A 26,716-nucleotide genomic window follows, 5' to 3' on the forward strand; every position below is an offset into this window, starting at 1 on the left:
GCCCAATCTAAACAGTGTCCAGCGTTGGGGAGTCACCACTTCCCTGGGGAGATTATTCCAATGAGTGTTCTCAGTGTGAAACATTTTCCTCTCATGTCCAGTTGGAATCTCCCCAGGAGTAACTTGTGTCCATCACCCCTCCTCTTTCCAATGGCACTCCTTGTAAAAGGGGAGCCTCCTTAGTAGCCACCCTTTAACCACTGGAACATGGTGACAAGGTCTCCCCTGAGCCTTCTCTTCTCCAGGCTGAACAGTCCCAGCTCTCTCAGCCTTTCCTCACACGCTTCCCAGTCCTTGGGTCATCTTTGTGGCCCTTCTCTGGACCCCTTCCAGCTTTCCAAATCTATTTTTGTGTAACAGGGACTAATAGGCACTAACTTCTCTCACCCAGCTGCCACCAGCAAAGTGCTAAGGAGGTAATAACGATTAGGAAATACAGGAATTTTTAGCATTGATTAGGATTTCAACAGAACTGGAACAGAAGGACAGATGGATGCAGCAGTTTTGATTCTCCACGGCAGCAATTTCCAAACAGTTCCTATCAGGGTCAGTGCAACTAAGGAAAAACCAGCCCAGGACACAGGGAGGTTCTGGGCTCAAGTGCACACTGAAGCCAGGTCATGGGGAGCTTCTCCTCACCCAACACCCCCAAGACCTCCAACCTGCAGGGCTGAAGCACTCTATCCTTATAGATTGCAACTTTACAGCTGCAGAGGGTTTTCCTCCCTTACCCAAGAGGGATTTGGGTTTCTCACAAAAATGAAGCCTTTGGAAGACTTGAGCTGTGCCAGTATCAGACTCTCTGGTTGCAGTGATGAACCACCCTGAGATTGCAGCAGAAAGAGACTCCTAAAGTCAAACAAACACATCGGTGTGTCTGAGACATCCCTTCCCTGTCCCCCAGAGGAACCTGTCCAAGTCTAGAAGGAGACGGGGAAGAGAAACAAAGCTGAGCTGTCCTGGAGTAACTTAAGTGCGTTTTTACCCGCAAATGAAAGCTGTTCTAAATTTGCCATATATGCGAATTAGAAGAATATGTTGAGAGGCTTAAATAACCTGAGCCTGTCAGCAGAACTCTGTGTTTAAACTAAAAAGAATTAGAAGTCTTGGGTTGCTGAAGGATTTCACTTGGTGATTCCTGCATACACCCGTTTGCAATTTGTACAGGAGTGTCATGCAAAGGGCATGCTGCACGGCACAGCTCGGTGCTCCTCTCCCTCAAACTGAGCCATTGTACCTCCACTGGAATAAAACACAGCCCAACTCACACTAACCCATTTTCATCTCATTAGCAACCCGGAGCCCACAACTCCCTGGTGACCCCACAGTGCTTCCTATGAGCCATTCCCTTCCCCATCGCTTGCAAATAGGTCACGGCCCATCAGCTGAAAAGTGATGGCTGGTATTTCATAGACTGGTTTGGGTTGGAAGGGACCTTAAAGCTCATCCAGTTCCAACCCCTTGCCATGGACAGGGACACCTTCCACTAGAGCAGGTTGCTCCAAGCCCCTGTGTCCAACCTGGCCTTGAACACTGCCAGGGATGGGGCAGCCACAGCTTCTCTGGGCACCCTGTGCCAGCGCCTCAGCACCCTCACAGGGAAGAGCTTCTTCCTTATAGCTATGTAACAGTAAAGTAGCTATAATTGCATTGATAAGATTAAAATCTGTTTGGTAAGAGTGCATGCTTGCACACCTTTCTCATACATACAAACCACTGTGTACTGCTGCTCTGTTTCACTGCTTCAACATCTGCAGGGTGCTAAAAACTTAACTGCAATACAGCTGTGAGCATCTTCTTAGAGTAATACACCAGTGGTGAAGAGTTGGAGTTTCTGTGTCTCTTAATTGTAATAGCTGCTGGGTTTCTAACATATTATAACTTGGCGTTTCCTCGTACTCCAGCTTCTTGTTCTATTTGTTGCGATTCCCAATAAGTTTGTTCCAGCCATACTAATCCCAGTACAGCACTCTTCCACAACATATAATTCTTCCACAACATATAAATCCACAACATATAAAATCATGCATCATAATGCATGATATGAACGGACACTGTATATCACCATTATGGAATGATGGAATGATTTGGGTTGAAAGGGACCCTAAAGCTCATCCAGTTCCAACCCCCTGCCACGGGCAGGGACACCTTCCACTAGAGCAGGTTGCTCCAAGCCCCTGTGTCCAACCTGGCCTTGAACAAAGCACTGGTGCCATTTTCACAGCAGCAATAATGATTTGCCACATCCACAAACCATTTTGCATCTTCAGGTGAAGGTACATGAAGACCCTTACACAATTGTGTAACACCAGGAGTACCCAAGCCCCCAAAACCTCCTCGGCTTCTCTTCCAAACATACACAGCCAAGCACGGAGCAAGAGCATTCACTAGCTGGAGAAGTACCGAGAGCTCAAACCAGCCCATGTGCAGCACAAGAATCCATTACCGAAACCACTCCAGGAATTTTTTAAAAGAAAACCAAGGAAAAATCAGTTAATTTGGAAGGTTTATTAGCAGCTATATTACAACAACCCCGAGACATCCTAATGAAAACTAAGGAATTTATCATCCCGGGCAGCAGCATCCTGATGGGAGCAATTCCCAGCGCTTTTTGAGCAAACCTTCTTTCCATCACCTCTCCTGCCACCATCCTGTCCAGACCCCCGTCCTCCTCCACATCCTTTCCCACATGGGATACGCCAAAGCCCGCATGCATCCCAGTTTATTATTCTGAGGTCTATCCACACTGTCTCACCTCCAAAGCTGCCATGTCCGCAGGAGACCGGAGCATTGGGCAGCACCTTCCCTGAAGCAACTTAACAGTCTCCATAATTAAAACCAGTAGAACCAAGAGCAGTGAAAATTAGAGGTTTAACAGCACCTCTTTTCCCGGCTACAATAAGCAAAAGAGCAATTAGTGTTGGCTCTAAAGAAGGAGCAAGGGGTGCTCATGCCTCAACTTGGCACTACCAGGCTTTGTAAGACCTAGTGAATTATCCAGACTATCATAATTGGAAGATAAAGGATTTATTTCAAGAAGCATCTCTCTGCATTTCAAGTGTTTCTAAAGGTCTAAAAGGCAACCATACAAAAAGTTACTCCAGGATGTGACTGCCCTGTACTTAAACTTTTGATTTTATGATGTAGCCATGTCCACAGAACATGCTGGATCTGCTACTGGGGATACCACAGTCCCTGTGGCTATTAGTCATCCATATGCTGAAATAAAAAGGGCCCATGATTTAGCAGTTTCATTTTTGAGGTCGTAAAAAGAATTCAGAGGAATACCCAGTTATTAATAAAGTTCCTATGGAGTATAAATTTTCAATGTAGACTTAAAGGCACAGAATTCCTCTTAAATAAACAGAGAAACCTTCCCCAGAAAGCCAGGAAACGTTAGACTAAAAACTTCTTTTATGATAATAAGCACATTTGCACTCAAATTATGTGATGTGGGAAGAAGGGGAGTTAAAGCACAAGGAAGTACAAAGACCTCAAACAACGTGCACTGGGGAACAGAAACATGCTTACATCTGCACATACCCCTATCACCACCTCCCCAACATGGCCCAGATGCGCCACTGGCCTCCAGTCCACCTACAGACATCCTCAGTGATGCCTTCATCTGCTTTTCCCATCAAGTGCCTGCCCCATCCACCCCAACCCAAGATGCTAAACCCAAACTTGTCCGGCTGCCACGGCCGCTCCATTCCCACGCCTGCTGGGAAGCTGAGGGATCACATTTAACCTCAAGCTCCTGGCTTGACAATTCGCTTCAGGAGCCACTTCAACAAATGTTTCCAGTTCTCAAAATCATTCACATCGCTTCCTCCTTCTTCTTTCCCTGGCTTTTATCCCTTCTGCAGGCAGCAGAGCATCCTACAGCCGTAAGAGACCTCATTGGGTACCACTTTGGTTCCTACAAGTGAGCTCCAGCCTGAACATGCAAAGCTGAAGACAAGACAGCAACAAAACCATGTACAAAGCCACCACACTGGCTCTGGCTAAACAGCACTGGAATATCTCACATCTCGTCTTCAAAATCCATCACAATAGCCATTGAGTTAAGAGCAGGTGGATTGAGCTAACAGATGCAGACACTTCACCAGGATTTGTCTCAAAACCAAATTTAGAGGGTAGATTGAGATGAGATTTAGGCAGTTTTTCCCTGTGAGGGTGCTAAGGTGCTGGCACAGACTTTTCTCAGAGAAGCTGTGGCTGCCCCATCCCTGGCAGTGTTCAAGGCCAGGTTGGACACAGGGGCTTGGAGCAACCTGCTCTAGTGGAAGGTGTCCCTGCCTGTGGCAGGGGGTTGGAGCTGGATGAGCTTTAAGGTCCCTTCCAACACAAACCAGGCTGGGATTCTCTGAAAAAGCTTCCAAATTAAACAGCAAGTGTCAAGTGATTCATTCAGTCACCCATCAAGATGCTGCTCAACACTCTGTTAAAACAGTTTTCAGGGCCAAGTCTTAATGAAAAAGTAGCGAGTTATTAAAGATTTGTCTGGAATTTTAAGCCAGTGCAAAACAAAAGTTTTTTTACCAGTTCTCAGGTCGGCTTTCAAAGAGGTTAAGCAAAGGATGCTGAGGGTAAGTGACCAACTGAAGTCACTATTATATATCCATCTCTTTCATTTTTAACGGTTGGACTTGGGGATCTTAAAGGTCTTTTCCAACCTTGCTGATTCTCTGATTCGTGGTGCGGGGAAGAGGATGGAAGCAAACACATTATAAGCTTCTGACAATAAACATTTTTATCAAGGCGCTTGAAGGCATTTCAGAGCTCCCACAGGTCCAACAGTGACACCTCTCTTCCATAACCAGAGGATATTCATCATCCCTCCACTGGGCCACAGCATCCTTCTTCACCCAGCCTGATTTCCTGCGAGCTGAGACCACAGCTGGCCATCAGAGTTCCAATCTAAACAGCCCCAGAAGACTTATTTCCTTCCATAATACTTTAATATAACAAGTAGACAAGCAACAGTATCAAAGATTAAGAAGGTCTCGTTACTGAATTGTACTAGAAAATAAGTTTCTGCTTTACAAACCTGCCCAGGAGGGGAAAACACCATCCCCTTATCCCTACTCTGTTGTGTAAACAGCCACTGCATACCCAGCCACCAGACTGACCTTCTCAAGAGGCTCTCCTGCCTGCATCCGAGACTATAAAATTCCCTTGCTTTTAATAAACAACATGATTTTTACTGTTTGTGCTTGTTAAAGAAACCCTCCGGAATAAGAGACACCACTTAAACCAGCAGGAAGCTCAGATCCAAGGGTGCTTTGGAAGTCCTGAGGCATGTCGATAAAAGCCAGCCCCCATGGAGCGAGCGGATGTGGGGATCTTCCAAACACTCCACGTAAGTCCAGACTTGGCTCCAGCAGATCCAGCCCACGTGGCAGGGAAGACTGAGTCTTACACAGGGTTCTCTTGACCTCTGGAGAGTCTCGAGGGCTGCCGGAGCACTGACACCCAGCAGAAGGCCATTCCCTGCACGGCACATCCCGAGAAAGGCAGTAAAATCTAATTTGCTCTAAAATACCCATACAAAGCCAAAACAATTTCCATATGCGCTGCAGAAGATTACATAAAGCTGGAAAACGTCAGGGATGAGGATAATTAAGAACACTGCCCAAACTGCATTTTAAACTACATCAACTGGGCCATCAAAAGGCCATGGGGCAGTATCTGGAGGCTGAGAGAAGGTCCCCTTGTCCCCTGCTGCGCAGGGAACCGCTCGCTCGCGTGGCCTGGGGTGGTGGCCATGTGGTTGTATTTAAAATGAAGCATAGGGAGGGGACAGGATTTCCCAATCATGCTGCAATCACCACATGCCACGTCTCTACTTATCACCATTGTTCCCAATCAGCTGCCTGGCACGACATCCTTGTGTTTTCGCAGCTCAGTTAGAGCCACCTGCAACAGGAGAGCCTTGGGTGCATGGAGTGGGTGCCAGAGCAGGCTCGATCTCCAAGGGATGTGGTCCCTCACCACTGCAGGGCATAGGAACCAGCCTTACCTTGTGCTTCTGGATGGGCATCACCAGTAAAGCCATACTGCATGGCCAAGGTGTGTTTGCCATGATGTGCATCCTCTGCAGGCCAACCTCTCTGCTGTTTTCCATACACCTCATTCCTTCATTCCCTCCCCTTTGCCCACCTTGACCCTCCTAACTCCCTAACACATCCCCACATTCCTCATGTGCTTCTAAGCACATGCTATTGGCCTAAGCTTTGTCATATCCACCTGCTGTCCTCCACAGCCAGGAGTCATGGACCCTCTGACTATCCCTTGCCCACATAATCCCATCACTACCATCATCTTTTTAGAGACATCGTGAAAGGGGTCAACAGGATGAATATAATGGAAAGGACAGAGGCACAAAGCCAGCATTGCTGGACAGGACAACACTTGCTGTTGCAAAATGCCATCCTGGGATCAAAAAACCAAGGGAAGGGTTTGAAACTGTGGCTGGAGCAAGCCAAGGAAATGGGCTCCATCTGCCAGCAAGGCAATAGCACCCAGTTTTATCCACGGCCATCGTGCAGAGAAGCAGGGAAGGCAGCTTGCACATGAGCCAGCTTTTATGAAGATGGAATCATAGCATCACAGAGTGGCTTGGGCTAGAAGGGAGCTTAAAGCTCATCCAGTTCCAACCCCCTGCCACGGGCAGGGACACCTTCCACTAGAGCAGGTTGCTCCAAGTCCCTGTGTCCAACCTGGCCTTGAACACTGCCAGCAATGGGACATTTCAATTTAGTGTAAAGGAATTACCCAATAGCATTTTTATTACACCACCAATGTATTCAAAATGACTTTAAGATTAAAAAGCAACTAATGGACACTCAGGACTCATCATCAACACGCAGCTACTTCTCTGTACCCCTACTAACAACACACACTGAGATTTAGTTACAGTTTTAAGACCAAACCAGTAGCATGGAGCAAACTGCCCAAAGAAACTTGCACCCTCCAACCAATCATCGTAAATCCAAGGAACTCAAGCTCAGAATTACATTTAAATCCAGACACACCTAAAATATTAAAGCACCCAGCTGGGTGCTCAACAGCCTTAGCATGGCCCATATCCATGCCACACATATCCCAGCAGTCCCAGGTAATGCCTATTAGCAGCCATCATCTCCAGCCCAAGTAATTGGGGGGCGAAATACAATAAATCTCCTCCTCCACTTCTCTTCCACAAGATTTTTACTTTCTAAGGCCTGACTCTGTGCTACCAAAATTTCTATACTATAGAGTGGTAGCTGCATGTACCCACATGCTATTTAGGCATCGTTGCCCAAGCCATTTGCAGGCATGAGAGGTCTTGTTAAAACAGGAGAGGTCATATATGGGACGTGACACTCCGTACATGAGTGGTTCTCATTCAGCTCTGACCTGCAGGGACAGTGTGCGAAGTGAGGGAAGTCCTCCAAACCCTACATCTGAATTTCAAAGATGTAGTTGTCTATGGAGATGCTGTTAACCCATGCTCTGAAGTGCTTCATCTTCTCCAGCTGACAGTGAGAACTGCACTCCTACCAAACTCAAATGGGCATTTCCTTGCTCACTGCAGGGGAGTTGGACGAGGTGACCTTTGAAGGCCCTTTCCAACCCAAACCATTCTATGATTCTATTGTGCACATCATCATGCAACATTCTGCCTCGTTCTTTAAGTGTACTCCTATCACCAAGCTGATTTTCTGCTGCTGTGGGAAACTATCCTTACACAAACCCCACATTATACTCCTCAGAAATGGCACAGACACCAATATCTGTCAGTGAGAAGAGTAAATATCCCCTTGTAAAAAAGGCAGAGTTGAAACATCAACCCATTCAAACTCGTCCTGGATCACCACTGATTAAACATCAGCTTTGACAGCGCATCCAAGTGATGCTAAAAACCTCCAAAAGCTGGTTTGCCTCCATCTCTGCAATAAGCACGCAGAGTACTTTGGCCACCCTGACAAACTTGATCCGATAATGGCTTTTAGGATGGGTTATTCTTGGACCCCTTTGGAGCAGCATTCGCTGCACTTACCCTGGATGCTTCTGAGGCACCATCCTAAGTGACCTCCTCCACATGCCACGCATATTTCAGCCATTAAGCTAGATAATAAAACTACATACCGGATATCAGCAAGTGTTAATAAGATGTAATTCATTCCTGGCAAGGCCAGAAGCGAGCTCTTTAAAAAGAAACACCACCAAAACCAAAACACACACGCAGGTTCACAGGGCCAAAGTCCAAAAGGAGTTCAAATGCAGAGAGTTACTTTTATCTGCGTAATTAAGACCAATATTTGGAACGCAGCAAATTCCCCCAGAACCATAGGTAATAAAATTCAGATTCACAAGGAAAGAAGTCAATGGGAGCTCATCATTCCTACTAGGAGACTATAAGGTTTCCCTGTGTGCTGTGAGATCCCTCCAGTTCCCGTGTCCGGCTGACCTTGGGACCATCTCACTTGACTTCATCCCACCGCAGGCTTCCTGTCCAAGAGAGGGGCCGGCAAGCTCCCTGCATCCTTGACTGCTGGCCAGGAACACAACCACAGCTCCGAGCGCTCCAAGACAGATCCTTCTGATTATCACAAAATGAAATTTTCAGCTCTTGTCATCATCGGCCTCAGATTTGTAATGTTACAAAAACATGATTTCCTTTCCCCATTGTATCAACCCCTCTGCCATTCCCGCTGGTGAAATCAAACAATTTGAGAAGAATTTATATGATGCTAATTTAAACCGAATGTATTTAGCTGCCAATCGCAGTTCCCTGACTCTCCCAGGCCTCCTGCCAGCTCTGCTCTGCTCCAGAGCAACTATCAATCACGGCCAACAGACTGAGAGGAAAAAAAGACCCAGCCACGCAAGACATGATACTGGGAATTCTGGCAGTGGAAATCCTGCCCTTTGCTTTCAGCATGACGACGTGGAGCGACCCCGTGGAACAGGAGGCTCCAAAAGCTTCAGCTGCTCAGCAGTGAAGCAGTTCATGATGCTTTTTGCAGGAATAAACCTACAATGTCGCTCAAATTCCAGCAGCACTTCCAAAAGTGGCAAGTTGACCTTCCTCCTCTCCAAGCCGCTGCACAGGAATGGTACATCCTTCCTGCTGGAAGGCCATGAGTCCAACAGTGGAGATAACTCTGTACCCATAAAGGGTGAAGTAAACTCCTTCTAGACCCTGCACCTTGCACCAGAAAATTCATAGGATCATAGAATCATGGAATGGTTTGTGTTGGAAGGGACCTTAAAGCTCATCCAGTTCCAACCCCTGCCACGGGTAGGGACACCTTCCACTAGAGCAGGTTGCTCCAAGCCCCTGTGTCCAACCTGGCCGTGAACACTGCCAGGGATGGGGCAGCCACAGCTTCTCTGGGCACCCTGTGCCAGCGCCTCAGCACCCTCACAGGGAAGAGCAACTTCCTAAGGTCTAATCCCAGCCATGGTGCCGGAAAGTTTAATCCCAGCATCACAAGACGACGACTGGAAACTACAAGAAGAGGACACCACATCTACATCCTCTTACATCTCTCTAATTGGTAAATATCCTTAAGAGGATATGAAGAAGTCATTTATGTAGCAGTATATTCACTGCATTCATTTGGCAGCAAAAGGCAAAGGAAATTCCTGTTCCTTTCCAGCCACACGGACACAAGAACCAAGGAAGAATCCTTAAAAAGGTTGGGCCGCCATAAGGAACAAAAGTAGAGTGGTTTTTGTTACTAATTGCTGTTCTAGAAGCTACTCTACTGGGTAAATTCAGCACAATAACACCTGTAGCCATCACAGACATGGCCATTGTGGATGTGCAGCTCTACAATAGGATACCCAGGTCACAATGTGGTTTCTGCAGATTCGGAAAGACCTGTTTGTATCAACACAACTAACAAAGTTTGCTGAACTCCCAGATGCAGAATGGCATCTCCCCAAAGCTCTATTACACAATATAAGGCTTGGTTTGTCTTCCCCAAATACTACAAAGAAGCTGAGAAGACAGTAAGGCAGGGGATATACTGGAAATTAAATCAATAGCAATCCTCAAGCCAGACCATCATACAGAAAAAATGGTGTTTAGAAGGCAGAAAATTTAACTTGCCTCTACCTCTAACCATAAACATGACAGCACAAGCTTGTCTTGTGAAAAATCACATCAAGAGTCCTTCCCATAAATCAAAAAGTCCAATCCATCAATCACTATCAGAGGAGGGTGTTTACTGCTCATGAGACGTAACATTTCACAACTCATGGATTTGAATTTCAAAGTAGGAAAGTTCTGTTTAAGAGCCACTGCGAGCAATCTCCTGGCTGTGATAAGAAAAACTATTGAAATTCAAAACCAGAATATTAAAGAAGAGTGAGAAAAGGCAATTCTGGTTTAATATATGCAGTGGGATGTTCAGTTAATCAGAGTCATCTTTTACAGACATCAACTGCTAGGCAAATGCAAGCAAGCCACAAGTTCACCCAGTATTTGAAAACCAGTTTAAGATGCGAAAGAAATTAAGTTGATATCAGTGCATGAACTCCTGTTGCTTCATCCTGAAGCTAAGAAACCAACACTCATGTCTCCAGGTCCTCCAGCTTCCACCAGACACAGCAGCACAAATAGCCCTGTCCTGATGAGTTGCTTGTGCTTCACAAGCTCTGGACTACCAGGAGCCAACAGCAAAATACAGGTGGTGGAAGACAACAACAAAAATGAACCATCCCTCTTCAAGAGTATAAAAATCAAGAGATAAAACCTCTAGTAGCAACCACAGAATGAAGAATCATGGCTTCACCTAGTAACAAAATCACTTCAACATTTAAAACTAAGTTTACTGCATTGGGATTGGAAAAGTAGAGCTTTGTTTAACATGACTGTGAACCACCTCCTGTCCCCAAAACCCCTCCACCACATGTGCACACAACAAGTCCTACCTGTTTCATCGCTGTCTCTCCAATCTTGTCCGAGTGCTTACGGATACTCTCCAGGAAATCCTTGAGGTCTGACATGGAAACTTCCTTGATCTCTTCACGCAGCTTTGGGATATTATCCACCATGATCTTGCAGAAGCGGTAGTGGCTCACTTGGGGAAGGTAAGTGTGCTCGAGGTGCTCCAGGGTCTTCAGCGCAGGATAGTGCCTGGGGAGAGCAAGCAAGGCAGATGCAGAAGGAAGAACATCTATTTCCATCCTGCTTCCCCACCGAAACATACATTAACTTCAAGTTATTTGATATATCCAAGAATCTGGGCTCTCTTCAAAGAACACAGACCGTTGGATCAAGGGAACTAACTACAAAAGCACCATCTTCCTCTGGAAACAGAGAGGCAGAAGAACACAAAGGCACAGCAGCTCCTTATCAGAGCTCTGATAGGCAGATGAGGACCAGCTGGGTCACAATTAACCAGCAACACCTGAGCCCAGCAGCAGCCCTCACCCATGGCAGAGCCATTTGGGGTTCTGTATTACAGAGTGAAGGAAAAGTTGGCAACCACATGTAGTATGGTTAAGTTACATGTGGAAAAAGCTCATAGACAAGCACCTGGAGGAGCACAAAAGCAGGATGGCTCATGGGGGAACCCCAGGAAGACCCTGTACTGCTGGTTTCCCTGGGAGAGCCATCAGCTCTGACAGAGGGGAGACTGAGATGAGCTCTTAGGCAGAAGCTCTTCCCTGTGAGGGTGCTGAGGCGCTGGCACAGGGTGCCCAGAGAAGCTGTGGCTGCCCCATCCCTGGCAGTGTTCAAGGCCAGCTTGGACACAGGGGCTTGGAGCAACCTGCTCTAGTGGAAGGTGCCCCTGCCCATGGCAGGGGGTTGGAGCTGGATGAGCTTTAAGGTCCCTTCCAACACAAACCATTCCCTGATTCCACGATGCCTATTATCAGGCACCCAGAACAGGCACGTTTGGGCACAGCTCTGTGCCCCAAGGACACCGCACACATGAAACAGGATGGCTCTTGGGGTTTTTTCCCTGGAAATACCCAGGCCCTGCTTGGGTGGGCACAGCTTTACTTGAGCTACACCCTGCTACATGCAAGATGAAGCATTCTCCTTTCTTACTGCTTACTGCTTGTCCTATCCATGCGGTCATATGGATAGGACAAGTGACCTAGGGGTAAAAAAGACTGATCCCACCAGAGCCCTGCAGAACCAAGAGCCATCTCTGGTGGGATCTCATCACTTTCCAACAAGCAGCCACATGTGTCTCAGCTGTTGGAGAAAAGTTCTTTCTGTCCCTTCCTTAAATTCTGGACAACAAGAGACAAAACATTTCTCTTCATCTCTTCTCTCTGCTGCTTGCAGAGTTGCTCCACTGGGTTCAGACCACGCTTCCTTCCCCAGCTCCACCTCCACAGATTCATGGCCACAGATTCTGCACTGGGCAAATGCCTGCATTGGCTTTATACACACCCTGCAGCAAACAGCACATAACTCATTTTGTCTACCTTGGGAAGCAAAGCATCTTCACCCCAAATGCAAAACCTATTACTCCTCTGAGACCGTGTACCCAAACCCCAAGACTCAGGCTCATAACCAGCCCCTTGCTGGCCATCATGAGTTGATATATAAGTGATATCGGGTGCAGCTACAAAAGTATTTAACGATATTGGGCTGCGTTTGGTGAATGAAGACATCAAACCCAGACAAAGAAAGAAGGAGGAAAAAAAAAGAAGCCAAGGGTTCTGATTTTCCTTAAATGTGGCTTTCAGCTTCTATTTCTTTCAAAACGAACCAACCCAAAGAGAGGGGAAGGCAAAAAAGATGCAATTCTTAGAAGCAGATCCTGGAAACACTTTCCAGAGCGAGGGAATCGAGCAGCATGTGGATTCCCTTCAGAAGTTCACAGCGCTGTGATCAGCTCCAGCTCCCCACCCCACATCTGTCAACAGATAAGCCCCTCGCTGCTCCTCTCAGCAGAGTAAAAACAGTCAGACAAACCACACGCTGCCCTAGTCTGTGCTGAGCCATCCTGAGTGAGCTTGGTGAGCAGCTGAACAAGCTCCCTGTGACTCCTCCAGCCAGGCCAACCTTCAGGAGTTAATGCTCATCTGGACTCAAGGCTGCGGGGTCCAAGCACCACAGAGATGAGCAGAGGCAGGAGGGGGAAGCGTACAAATACGCCCATCCAATTAGTTATCGCCTTGTTCGAAACATCTGGTTTCTTCTGTCTTGTTCCCATGACGGATGGCAGAAACCAGGCATCGGGTCCCACCGCTCTCCCCGCATGCCATTGCCCTGGAGCCTGCTGTGTTTCCAGCCCAGCTCCTGCTAGCAGCTGCTCTTTGCCCAGTTTGCCACCCCCCAGGGCTACAATGAGCCTCCAAAGTCCCACAGTGCTTAAATAAACCGGCCTCCGGGATCCCAGCCATGAAAATATCCCAAACCATGGTTGAATCCTTCCGCACCACAACAGATGCAGGGTGGGAATCATAGAATCCCAGACTGGCTTGGGTTGAAGGGACCTTAAAGCTCAGCCAGTTCCAACCCCCTGCCACAGGCAGGGACACCTTCCACTAGAGCAGGTTGCTCCAAGCCCCTGTGTCCAACCTGGCCTTGAACACTGCCAGGGATGGGGCAGCCACAGCTTCTCTGGGCACCCTGTGCCAGCACCTCAGCACCCTCACAGGGAAGAGCTTCTGCCTCAGAGCTCATCTCAATCTCCCCTCTGGCAGGTTAAAGCCATTCCCCTTGGCCTGTCCCTCCAGGCCCTTGTCCAAAGCCCCTCTCCAGGTTTCCTGGAGCCCCTTTAGGCACTGGAGCTGCTCTAAGGTGTCCCCTTCAGGAGCCTTCTCATCTCCAGGCTGAACCAGCCCAGCTCTCTCAGCCAAAAACCCAGGAAAAGATCTAGATTTCTTGAGCCACAAAGTCCTTGTAGTTTACACATTCTCCGGAACAGTTATTTCTACATACATCATACAAATTCTCCCACCCTGCACCACATTTCTCAGGCGGTTGGTTTACATTCACTCAGATCATATCAGGTTTTGGATTATGACATTCATAGAATGAAATTCAGTTAATAACACATAAGAGCCAAATCACACATTGATTGAATGCATCACAACATGCAGCTTCCATGAAAAAGTGAACAGCCACTTTCATTAAAAAGCCTAAAATCAAAATCAGAGCCTGCTGCAATCCTGGTTCTGGGCTGTAATACAGGAGGCTGAGCAGGAGCAGGAAGACACCAACCAGAAATCATAAAATAACTTGAAAAGGCTGATTTTGAGAATATAGGACTCTTTATAGGCATATATATCCTATAAAGATATAGGATATGTTTAATCTATCCAGCAGCAAACGGGTGCTTTCCAACTCTTCCAACAGAGACACGACTGAACACAAAATTTACCTTTTAGATTTCATCTGCTCTCGCAGTTTGCTGTACATCTCCAGGACTGGAAAGAGAAGGAAAAACACACACGCATTGAGATACACGCGCAAAGAAATGTGAATTAAAACAGCTAAAGAAATAAAGAACAATTTGACATTCCTCACCAGGAAGACACAGCGTGAGCTTATCAACCGTCGCTGAAATATTTCGCTGCTGTAACCGGCATTGCTTCAGCTCTTCCATTGCTATGATCAACTTGGGAAAGGGAAAAAAGACAAGTTTCACCAAGAGCAGTGAACAGATGGAGAGAATACAAACTGCACTTGTCACGACCATCCAAACCATAGGTTGACAACAAACCCCATTGTGATAACCAGGGAGCTCAGCGAGGCTGCAGAGTGCTACTGGAATAGGAGCAGGGGCAGCTTCGGGTTGGTTCAACAAGTACCAGCAGCATTCCCTTCATTTCAAATAAGCAGCAAAACCAAAGGCATCAAAATACCAGCCTTGTAGCACGTCCTCTGGATTCCAGAAATGATTGCCCCTTCCCATTTTATTCATTTCTTCCCTACTCCCTCTCCAAGCTTCTCTTTTCTAGTTCTTCCAAAAGACAGGATGTGGCCACACGCTCCCAAGGGGCTTTTTACCATCACAAACTAACATGGATTTTTTAAATGCTCAGTTTAGGTTCTCAACAGAAAAACCTGTGCATTTGGGCAAGGACAAACAAGAATCAACCACTGCATACAACAGAAAACACTTTCTTCTTTTCAAAGGGACAGGTCATGGATTTGTCCTCCAGAGCATCAACTTATCTCTGCAGTACCAGCCTGAGATTGCAAAGGCCTTTTGAAATCTCAGGCTCTTCTACTCTTGAAGGTGAAGCCTCCATTCAAGGAGGTAAGTTTATTTCATTCAGGATTGAAGCTGCATCACCTCCTCCCGAAAGGGCATTCTTGTCTTTAATCTTCATTAGAATAATTGCTCTGACGCAGACCAGCATAGGGATTTTCTTGTTTGTTTTTCAAATGCAAGGCATCTGCCTGGCATTTTAATTCCTGCATGTACCCAGAGCAAAACCAAGTCAGGATGTCTGGGAAAGCAGTTCAGAGATAAAACAGAAAAGCTGCAAAAAGAAGATTTTTATGGAATATGGTAGTTGATGAAATTATCAGGAGGAAATAAAAGGAGAGGAGAGGGACCATGCCTGGGAGTTCTCACACATCTCTATCTTAGGCACTTGAAAAACTTGAAGCATTAGTGCCTTCGCCATACTCAGCTCTGAAGTGCCCCAGTCTGTTAATGTTCTCTTACAATGAAGGGGCAGAAGAATGAATGTGATCAGAGGCGCATCGCATCCACAACATGCTCAATCATCTCCTTTTCCCCATGCCTCGATGCCTCTGTCCATGCAGCTCAAAAGCCACCTTGACTTTAACTGCTGCTGTACTGCTCTATGAGGCAGGAGCCAGGCTTTCCAGCTCAAATGCACAGAATCATAGAATGGTTTGGGTAGGAATGGACCTTCTGCCGAAGACCTCATCTCAATCTCCCCTCTGGCAGGTTAAAGCCATTCCCCTTGGCCTGTCCCTACAGGCCCTTGGCCAAAGCCCCTCTCCAGGTTTCCTGGAGCCCCTTTAGGCACTGGAGCTGCTCTAAGGTGTCCCCTTCAGGAGCCTTCTCTTCTCCAGGCTGCCCCAGCCCAGCTCTCTCAGCCTGGCTCCAGAGCAGAGCTGCTCCAGCCCTCGCAGCAGCTCCATGGTCTCCTCTGGACTTGTTCCAACAGCTCCACATCCCTCTTGTGCTGTTGCCCCAGAGCTGCAGGACTGCAGGGGGGGAGAATCCCCTCCCTCGACCTGCTGGCCACACTTCCTTGGATGCAGTATTGCTATGAAAGATCCCAATGACACCCCTCGGGGCTGCAGGATCAAGCCCACAACTTGATTATTGCAGCTTTGCATCTCCCCTGCTTCCCAGGCTTTGCCTTTCACTAGCTTGCAATCCACAAACAGTAAAACGGAAAAACCACTTCCCAGCACTCTGACACAACTCATCTTTCAGGCAGCAAAGCAAAATACAGGAAAGAGAATCAATGCACATTTTAATACCAATGCCACATACGTTATCAGTTAGTGCTGAACAGTTATTGATGCCCTGTGTAATTTCCCACTAACAACCACAGCCAAATAATGGAAAAGCAAAAACCAGACAGAATGAATGAATGAACTTACTTCTTTTCCTTCATTCTGCAGTTTCCTGTTGGTGTCAGTCACTTGATTCTGTGGGAATATCGGGGAAAAAGACAAAGCACATCTATGTGAAAATCAGGACAACGTTCTTCACAAATAAATTGTACATAAACAGCATCACTTTTCACACAATCTTCTCCTGGATGGCATAAAAGTGTCTATTAGCCGATTTAATAGTCATGGCCATTCCCCATTCCCAATAGCCACACAGCAAATCCTGAGGATTTTCTCCCTTGCTACTAGAGAAAGCTAAAAGGCAACAGGAATTCATAGTGTTGCACAGGAGCCTCAAAATGTTGTGGCCTTAATGGATCAAATTTTGTCGCAGATGCTCACATGGGTTCTCATAGAATCCCAGCCTGGTTTGTGTTGGAAGGGACCTGAAAGCTCATCCAGCTCCAACCCCCTGCCACGGGCAGGGACACCTTCCACTAGAGCAGGTTGCTCCAAGCCCCTGTGTCCAACCTGGCCTTGAACACTGCCAGGGATGGGGCATCACCTTAAAAGTTATTTACTTGAGTGGTAAAGGAATTAAATCTCCCCTTCCCAACACCAAATACATGACAATTGGGTTTTAAGTCCCCAATATCACAGCGAGAAAATAACTCTTCAATGTGAGCTTCATCTATCAAGTTCACATATTTTGTTTTAGATCTTCAGACGCATTTCCCACTGGATCCATGCTCCTGGCTGGTATAAACAGGTAATTTTATATACCTAGTATAAAAAAATGGATGTCTATTCTTTACTAAACCATCTTCCTGTTTTATCCTATCAAACTGGGGCTCACAGTTCAGTAACTTCCCACTTCGGAAACCTGGAGGCTCCCTGGACTAGCAAGATCACAGCCATTCACCACTTTGTGGCTCCAGACACCAGTCTGACTCAGTGAAGACACACACGAGAACAAAGGTCATTTTAGACTCATCAGGATACAGAATGAGCAGCTTACACGTTATTTAGACAACAAGTAGAAAGATGACTTTGGGAATTCTCCTGAATACTCATTCATGTTCAGAGAGGAGGAGGTTTGTAAACAGAGATAGCATCTCCTACAGCCCAGCTGGGACAGCCATAGAGAAATTACACAAACTTCCAAGTAAACATGCCCAGATTCAGGTCCTCAGCAAGAGCAGCCAATTCTAAAGGTAAATACCAGCACAGACTGCTCGGAGTTCAGGTGCCTCCATCAGTCCAAGACTAACATGCCATAAAACCACCTTTTTTTTCCATAGAATACTTATTTTCACAGCTACTGAAGTTGTAAATATTCATTTCAAGGCTCGTCTCTGTAAGATGTCTCAGAGGTTTCTAGTTTTGCTCAGGCTCACTGTATGTTGGAAGCTGCTGCTGGATTTCAAGTGGTATCATCACATTTTATGAACTAGTTCCTTGTGTTCTCTGCAGTTCTGTTCATTCTATGGGCAAATATCAGCAACAGAGCTTGGACAACAGCATGAGCTGTGACACAGAGCTCTCAAAGTACATTCAGGAGCATAAGATCCCACAAAAAAACTGAAGATCCTTGTTTCCTGATGCTTTGCAATAACTGCAGAAACAAGCTGCGTTTTTAACGAGTTTATCACTAGTGAAGCAACATCATTTGATGCTCTCCAATTACCCAACACAACTTAGATGGTAGGTGGAACAGAGCAATTGCAGAGCAAAGCTGAACAAGCTTCACAGTGGATTCAGATGAAAACAGCCATCTCTTTCCTTTCGGAGCACACCACAAAGCAAACAGCTCAGATAGAAGGGGACCTTGGTATTAATGTAAGACTTACAGGTTTGAGAGGTGGGCATGTGTGAACCTCATGAAGTTCAATAAGTCCAAGTGCAAAGTCCTGAATGTGCATTGGGCAAACACAAGCACAAATACAGGGTGAGGGATGAAGGGATGGAGCAGCCCTGAGAAGAGGAACTTGGGGGTGCTGGGTGAGGAGAAGGTCCCCATGACCCAGCTTCAGTGTGTGCTTGAGCCCAGAACCCCCCGTGTGCTGGGCTGCACCCCCAGAGCGTGAGCAGCAGCTCAGGGAGGGGATCCTGCCCCTCTGCTGTGCTCTGGGGAGACCCCCCCCCTGCAGTCCTGATCCAGCTCTGGGGCAGCAGCACAAGAGGGACGTGGAGCTGCTGGAGCGAGGCCAGAGGAGGCCCCGGAGCTGCTGCGAGGGCTGGAGCAGCTCTGCTCTGGAGCCAGGCTGAGAGAGCTGGGCTGGGGCAGCCTAGAGAAGAGAAGGCTCCTGAAGGGGACACCTTAGAGCAGCTCCAGTGCCTAAAGGGGCTCCAGGAAACCTGGAGAGGGGCTTTGGACAAGGGCCTGGAGGGACAGGACAAGGGGAATGGCTTTAACCTGCCAGAGAGGAGACTGAGATGAGCTCTAAGGCAGAAGCTCTTCCCTGTGAGGGTGCTGAGGCGCTGGCACAGGGTGCCCAGAGAAGCTGTGGCTGCCCCATCCCTGGCAGTGTTCAAGGCCAGGTTGGACACAGGGGCTTGGAGCAACCTGCTCTAGTGGAAGGTGTCCCTGTCCGTGGCAGGGGCTTGGAACTGGAGGAGCATTGAGGTCCCTTCCAACACAAACCAGGCTGGGATTCTGACTAAATTGATTCAGGATCCAATTTGCTTCCTACTGACTCCTGAAAGATATCGGGCAACTGTGATTTTCCACACTGATCCAAACTGCAACATGAGGTCTCACACTGAAAGGTTTGTGTTGCTTCAACAAGCAGAGCCATCCAGACTTACAGGCTTCCTTTTAACACCAGCCATGCTGGTTTTTAAGCTTACCATGATGCAAGAAGAATCATCCCATGATCTCCCCACTCACAGTTTCTCAACAGCATCTGCATCACATTGCTCCCCCTTCTGCAGTAGCTTCAGCTTTCCTGGCTGATTGCCCTGTGCAAAAACTGCTCATTTCCTTTATGATGCATTGAGCTTTTATGAGCAGGAGCCCAGCATCTCTTCCAAAGATTATTTTATTTGCTTCTATCCTGAAAATCCCACTAGGAAAAAGGAATCCATGTAGGCTAATTTAAAACTGCTCCTAAAATAATGCCAGGGCTGTAGTAGTCTTCTATTAAAATTACATATCGATCCCAGTTACAGCAAGGAGTAAGGATATAGTCTGCCCTTGCATACTGAGTTTTCAGGGGGCAGGGAGCTGTGTTTTGTTTTGGTCTTAAGATCTCTATCTATATATTGTAATAAAATAGATGATTATTTATATAGACTCTCTGTAGACATGTTAAAGCTTTTCAGACGAGGAGGGTTTATAATCTAAGACAGACGCACAGCGAGGGGGGACAGACAACAGGTGAGCACATGTGAGGAACGAGACACTGGGATCACACAGGGGCTTAAAGGATGCTCAAGTAGTTAGTTCATTCATCTGTGTATGGAATATGTGGTATGGAGCAGGCCTTGGGATGGGTGAGGGGTTAAACATCGCTCTGCTGTCATTTAGAGAGTGTCAGAGTGATGACAGAGAGGAGCAAAGGGAGCTGGAGAGGAACCTTGGGAATGGACCTGAAGGGCACCACCATAACCCTGAGTGGCTGTGCTGATTCCACTCCTCTATCCAACCACCTACTGCTGATTCCCTGTGCAAGGAAAAGAGGGTGACTACGGAGTGATCCTTCAAGTCAGCACCTCATGAACTTCCCCATCTGGAGAGTGCACCCAAAGAACGGCTTCATTATCCACCACTGCAGCCATTCTCCCTCTATTAACATAACAGAGGAGGAATGGGGCTTGGAGCAACCTGCTCTAGTGGAAGGTGCCCTTGCCCATGGCAGGGGGTTGGAACTGGATGAGCTTTAAGGTCCCTTCCAACACAAACCAGTCTGGGATTCTATAACCCCTGTGGGAATCCACTGTACAGCCGGTGTGCTTCAGGTCATCGCTGCATCCTAGAGCAATGGGATCCCCTGCCTGGTTTCACACAGGTGAAGAACTTCCCTTTGCTCTAAGCCAGTTGCCTCAGTTTAATGAGCTCTGCCTTAATCCGAATGCACTAAGTGAAAAAAATTGCTTCCTACTCATTTTCTCCCCCACTACTCACAACTTCATAGACCTTATGGCTGCACGCAGCAGCGCTGCCCACACTGGTGAGGAGGACTGGAATTGCAGATGTCTTTTCAGAGAAAAGCCTTTTTATTAATTGCTGCTCAGTAGTGGCAGGTTTGAAGTATAAATCTGGGCAGAGATCATCAGCCACCCAAAACAAGGCAATGAATGACTCTAGGGGAGCTCTTTGAAAACAGACTCTATTATCACCATACATCAGCCTGAAGAACTGCCAGTGCTAAGCTGTTACTTAGAAAGCAAACATCACATGAGTATGTGTGAACAAAATCCTGTAACCCACCTGAAATAACCCTCCTACACCATTTCACTAGTGCCTGATTGCCTGCCCCAGCTTTGAAACCATGCTTAGCACCCAAAAAAAACCCCAAAATCCATCAACTGGAAGGACTTGAGTAGGAAAGAACAAATGGTGAGATGCCTGGAAAGTACAACTCTCCAGGATGGATTGGTGCTACCCAGCTTACAGAGGACAAGATCAGAGAAGAACAGTGGTTGGTTGTTATCACTGGGAGAAACGTTCCTCTTATGCCCAGTCAGAATCTCCCCAGGAGTAACTTGTGCCCATCACCTCTTGCCTTTTCCATGGGACTCCTTGTCTAAAGGGAGTCTCCATCTTCTTTGTAGCCACCCTTTAAATACTGGAACATGGTGATAAGGTCTCCCTTAGCCCTTTTTTCCTCAAGTTTTTAGTTCACTTGGGGCCACCTGAAATCCAGCATTCCAGCACGGAGGGCAGCTGTGTTACTCATGAATAGGAGAAGACGACGCACCAGCTTATATCTACCATGTGCACTCTTAAAACAATGAACACTGATATTTCTACAGCATGAGATTATACAAAACAACTCAAAGCTAAAAGCACAGGAGTGAAGATACACACTGGAGATGCAACAGGGAGGGCATTTATTTTACTGCTTGTTGTACGTATGTTTAAAGACCAGTGCTACTGAGAAAAAGACCCAGATCAAATAGAGAATGAATAGCTGGAACAAAACACACTCACCACTGGACCCAGGGATGATTCCCTGAGGAAACCCTTACAAAGAGGGCTCTGGATTTGAGAAATGTGTTTCTGTGTGTATTTTTCCCATGTGCTGTTTTATAGATCACATAGTAATGGAAATCAAGAGAGATCCTGAGGGTACAGAGATGGACTTCACAGTGCGCCACCAACAAAGTAGCTGTTTGTAGAATGGGAAACAGCAAAAAGCTTTTGCAAACAAACAATGTGGAATTCTTGGCTAGGAACAATAGCTTAAAAACAAATAAATAAAGGCTTTTTCATGGTATTTCCAATGGCCTCATCCTACGATCAACTCCTGGATGCACCCTTGTCATGGAAAATGCCACTGTAATAACACGAGTGGTTCTAGTGTCAGGATATCCCCCCAGGAAGGTGTTTCTGTGAGCATGTGGTGGTTTGTGGGATGGAGAGCTGTGTGTGTAAAGCCAGAAGCTTGCTTGGAAATGCCAGAGACAGCTCTAAGTGAATAAATAAATGTATGAAAAGCAGCAGTCAGCACGCCGAGTTTGGAGTTTTTCCTTCTTTTCCTGAAAAGCAGCCCTCTGCTCCGCCAGGACCACATCTAGATGGCTTTCTCTTACCTTCAGTTTCTGAGCTTCTCCTCTAACCTTCAGCAGCTCTGTGATGGAGTCCACAAAGCCCTGGTAATGGAAGTTGCACATTTTCTCAATCTCACGATCATGGTTCCTGATTCGTGCTTCCAGTTTCTCCATGAAGCGACCGTGTTCTTCTCCATCATAGACAGACCTAAAGAGAAGATGTCAATGTTGGTCAAGATTTCAGTATTTGTTACTGTCATTACTTACAATATGAGCTTAAAAAACCCTCTTGTGATAAAGGAATAGTTCTGCTATTTATTCACATACACCAGGCACCAAACCCAAGTTTGAGTATCTTCCTATTCCAGCCCTTTCTTTTTCCACCTGTCAAACACCAGCCTGATGTTCCCTCAGAGACAACACCACGACCAACCCAGCATCAAATGATCTGAAACAAAGTCTTTGTGCTCTGTCTTTGAGCTCAGCCACCTCTGATCACTATCTGTTACCATATGCTATACTGCTGAGTGCTCCTCTTGGGTGTTCTTTAGCCTTCAAGGCCAAAAGCTATAACGGAAAAGTATCACATCTACAGCTGCCAAAACCTACTCCCCTTCCCACTCCCAATGTTGACAGCACAGTTAGCCCTTTGGCTGAAAGACCAACACAGCCACAGCAAACAAATTGTCTGTTGAACTAGAAGCAGCAAAAGGGTGGTTGGGGTCACTGCTGGGGTCCCCACTGCCTGCTGCAAACAGAGCCCAAAACACATGGGGGCAGAGGAAAGGTCAACACTGCTCCTGACTAAAACATGAGAAAGGTAGCAATTCCTGCAGCTGAAATAGCACCCAGATCCCATCCCTTATGCTGGAGAAAAGAAGGCTCCTGAAGGGGAGACCTTAGAGCAGCTCCAGTGCCTAAAGGGGCTCCAGGGAACCTGGAGAGGGGCTTTGGACAAGGGCCTGTAGGGACAGGCCAAGGGGGAATGGCTTTAACCTGCCAGAGGGGAGACTGAGATGAGCTCTGAGGCAGAAGCTCTTTCCTGTGAGGGTGCTGAGGCGCTGGCACAGGGTGCCCAGAGAAGCTGTGGCTGCCCCATCCCTGGCAGTGTCCAACCCAAACCAATCTGGGATTCTATGATACGTTAAATCTTTCTGCCTGCAGAAAGCGATGTGACCCTTCACTGTGATCTGTGCTCACAAGTCGCTTCAGAGAATCCCACCTCTGCAATCCACAAAGTTCTCAAAGTAATACAGAAAAATACCATGACAGGACTAAAAGCTGGAGAAAAACCACTTAATTATCATTCCTTAATATCTGCCCTTGCAATTTCAGTTACACGGTTTCAGTAAACCTTCTCAACAGCAAAACAAAAATGCCCAAAGTTTACAAACCTACTTAAAACTCAAGGTAAAATAACAGTCACCAAGAGTAGAAGTCTCCAAAGGTGACCCTGTTCCCTTCTTTATTCCAAGGTAGAAGTTGGTTGGTGCTAAAGGTGAAAGAGAGATATAACCCTCAAATTACATGGATTCTAGTGGTTGTTATTCACAGCTTAGCAGAGCTTTGCGGGTGGAACAGGAAAGTTGGAGGCAGACTGCCATCTAGTGCTCTTTGCATTTACAGTAGCATCTATGAATGGTGAAAGAAAAACCCAGAATTACTCACAACTCCAGGCAAAGTTTCCTCTCGAGGTGGCTAAACTGAGACATACAGGTTTGATGACTGAAAACCTTCTATTTTATTTTTTGTTTAGCCAAACTCCAGTGTAACACAAAAAGAGTTGGTGACAGACAGCAACGAAACCCCAGCATCTCAGGGGTCAGCTCTAAGCTTGTATTTGAACAAACTCTGTACCATAGAACCACGGAATATTTGGGTTGGAAGGGACCTTAAAGCTCATCCAGCTCCAACCCCCTGCCCCGGGCAGGGACACCTTCCACTAGAGCAGGTTGCTCCAAGCCCCTGTGTCCAACCTGGCCTTGAACACTGCCAGGGATGGGGCAGCCACAGCTTCTCTGGGCACCCTGTGCCAGCGCCTCAGCACCCTCATCTTCCTCTGAGCTCTCCTGTTCATCCACAAACCTCTCTCCAATGCAGAGCCAGCATTCTTCACCTCTACCATCTCTCAAAAACACAGGTAAATGGGCAACAGCCCAGCCCCTCCTAGACCAAACTGCAACACACTCCCAAGTTGAAGGATGTTGACTCCAAAATTAGGGGATGTCAAGTTCTTACTCTGTATTGAACACAATCATAAGTGGACTACAGTGAGTACGCAGGGACTCAGCTCAAAATCAAGAACACAGTGACTCGGGTTGCAAGAACAATCTCACCCCTGCAATCACATGAAGACACTCTCAAGTCCCAAACTCTACCATCATCATCTTCAGTTCCCTGGCTCTGGTAGACGTCCAACTTCCTGAGCTGCTGCTTCAGCTGCCCAGGCTATGAACCACTCTTGGAAAATCATCCCTGTGATCCCATAGCCTTGATGTAAATATGCTGTCACCTACCTAGAAACTGCCAGTTTTCTCAAGCCCAACTCTGGTTCTCACTTGATCAACTCAACTGAGCACCTTCATTACATTCTTCCTTTTCAGGATTCCCACACTGGGGCATTACACTTCCCAATTCTTCCCTATTAAACCTTCAGGATTCCCACTGCCTTGCTCTGGATCTCCACTTCTCTTCAGCTGCTCCCCTCCACCTCATTTCTTCTGCACATTCACTCTGCTCCTAGTAACATCTCACTTGAGTTCAAGCCCAAATTACAGCCTGATCTATGTGTTCAATACTGTTCTGAAGTGACTGATAATTCAGAAGACACTACAAGGTGATGCAAAAACACTTCTAGAAAGAAATGAATCTTAGATGTAGACTAATACCCACTAATGGTCACGACAGCACACAAGGGACATATAAAGGAAGAAAAACTAAAATCACAATTAGAACTGGTTTGGCCTATTCATGCTCCTGGTTGTAAACAAAGCACCAGGACAACGCTATAGAAAATGATCCTTGAGGCAGCTTCTCTTTTGTCTTTGCTATAAAAATATTGCTTGTCAGATAGCTTTGGTAATAGTCTCCCCCACAAAAAGCCTTTTGATTGAAAAAGGCTGAGGAACAGTGGTGTGTCCTGCATGCACTTATCTTATAGCTCTGTAGGCTGTAATTCTGGGCTTGAAGACTTCGCTCAGTGCCACATCAGTCTGGTTTACATTTCTGAAGTACACTCACTAAACAAAACCATTGAGGATGCCTTGAAAAAGTTCTTGGATTGTATTGTTCAGTTTCACAATTTCTGCAGTCATTAAAAATCCACTTTGGTTTTTATTCCAAAAGGTCAACTAGAAAAATCTTTCCAGGAAAGCCAGAGCAGGCAAATGCACCAGAAGTTCCCATCTGCAGCTTGTGGTATTGCAAAGTGTAGTCCCCAAAATAGGGGCAACCAAACCTGGCCCATGTCAAGCAGCCAAACTATTAACAAAGGGGGTGCTGCAGATGTGGACCTGCGGAACAGTTGGATGCTCTGGTGCCTTTTCATTTTCCAAGCATCAGCTCATACAGAGGCACATGATGATAGCGAACCCTTCACAGCTTCATCCTCCCCCTGCAACCCAGAGCTTCGCTTGACTCTGTTGTAATCAACCACCACATTGCACTGAATACTCCACTGCATTCTCCATTACTTCAACATCCACAAGAAATTGAGGAAAATGCAGAGGTTTTGGGGAACACAGCCCAAGAGAAGACTGAAAGAGACAAAAAACTTAGCCACAAATCTCCTTAAAACATGGTCAGAGGCAGGACACTTTGGGTCCTGCCACCAAGCACCAACAAAACCTACATTCTCTCCAGCCACGCTTTAGATGCTTTATGTGGCTGTTCTCAGGCTGGCAGGTCCTGTACCATACACCATCTGCTGAATCCATACACCATATCCACATAGTGTTGGAGCAAGTGCAGAGGAGGCCCCGGAGCTGCTGCGAGGGCTGGAGCAGCTCTGCTCTGGAGCCAGGCTGAGAGAGCTGGGCTGGGGCAGCCTGGAGAAGAGAAGGCTCCTGAAGGGGAGTCCTTAGAGCAGCTCCAGTGCCTAAAGGGGCTCCAGGAAACCTGGAGAGGGGCTTTGGACAAGGGCCTGGAGGGACAAGCCAAGGGGAATGGCTTTAACCTGCCAGAGGGGAGACTGAGATGAGCTCTGAGGCAGAAGCTCTTCCCTGTGAGGGTGCTGAGGCGCTGGCACAGGGTGCCCAGAGAAGCTGTGGCTGCCCCATCCCTGGCAGTGTTCAAGGCCAGGTTGGACACAGGGGCTTGGAGCAACCTGCTCTAGTGGAAGGTGTCCTTGCCCGCGGCAGGGGGTTGGAGCTGGATGAGCTTTAAGCTCCCTCCCAACACAAACCAGTCTGGGATTCTACCATATAAATGATGAAAACACGTCAGAGGAGCTTAAATATATTGCACATGTATAAATTAATGCTAGAAAAT

General features: G+C 46.9%; 1 protein-coding gene across 2 annotated transcripts in view; it reads right to left on the reverse strand.

Moving 5' to 3' along the window:
* Positions 1-26,716, reverse strand: part of EXOC6B (exocyst complex component 6B) — a 304,945-nt gene that overhangs the window by 234,175 nt on the left and 44,054 nt on the right. For both annotated transcript variants that reach the window (XM_030491411.2, XM_030491410.2), the window contains exons 2-6: positions 22,271-22,436; positions 16,562-16,609; positions 14,495-14,585; positions 14,349-14,394; positions 10,930-11,134 (exon numbers count right to left, since the gene is read on the reverse strand). In XM_030491411.2, the coding sequence (XP_030347271.1) occupies positions 10,930-11,134; positions 14,349-14,394; positions 14,495-14,585; positions 16,562-16,609; positions 22,271-22,436 (556 nt within the window). The remainder of the gene's footprint in view (positions 1-10,929; positions 11,135-14,348; positions 14,395-14,494; positions 14,586-16,561; positions 16,610-22,270; positions 22,437-26,716) is intronic.

The sequence above is a fragment of the Strigops habroptila genome, chromosome 7 (genome assembly GCF_004027225.2).
Source record: "Strigops habroptila isolate Jane chromosome 7, bStrHab1.2.pri, whole genome shotgun sequence".
Lineage (NCBI taxonomy): Eukaryota > Metazoa > Chordata > Aves > Psittaciformes > Psittacidae > Strigops > Strigops habroptila.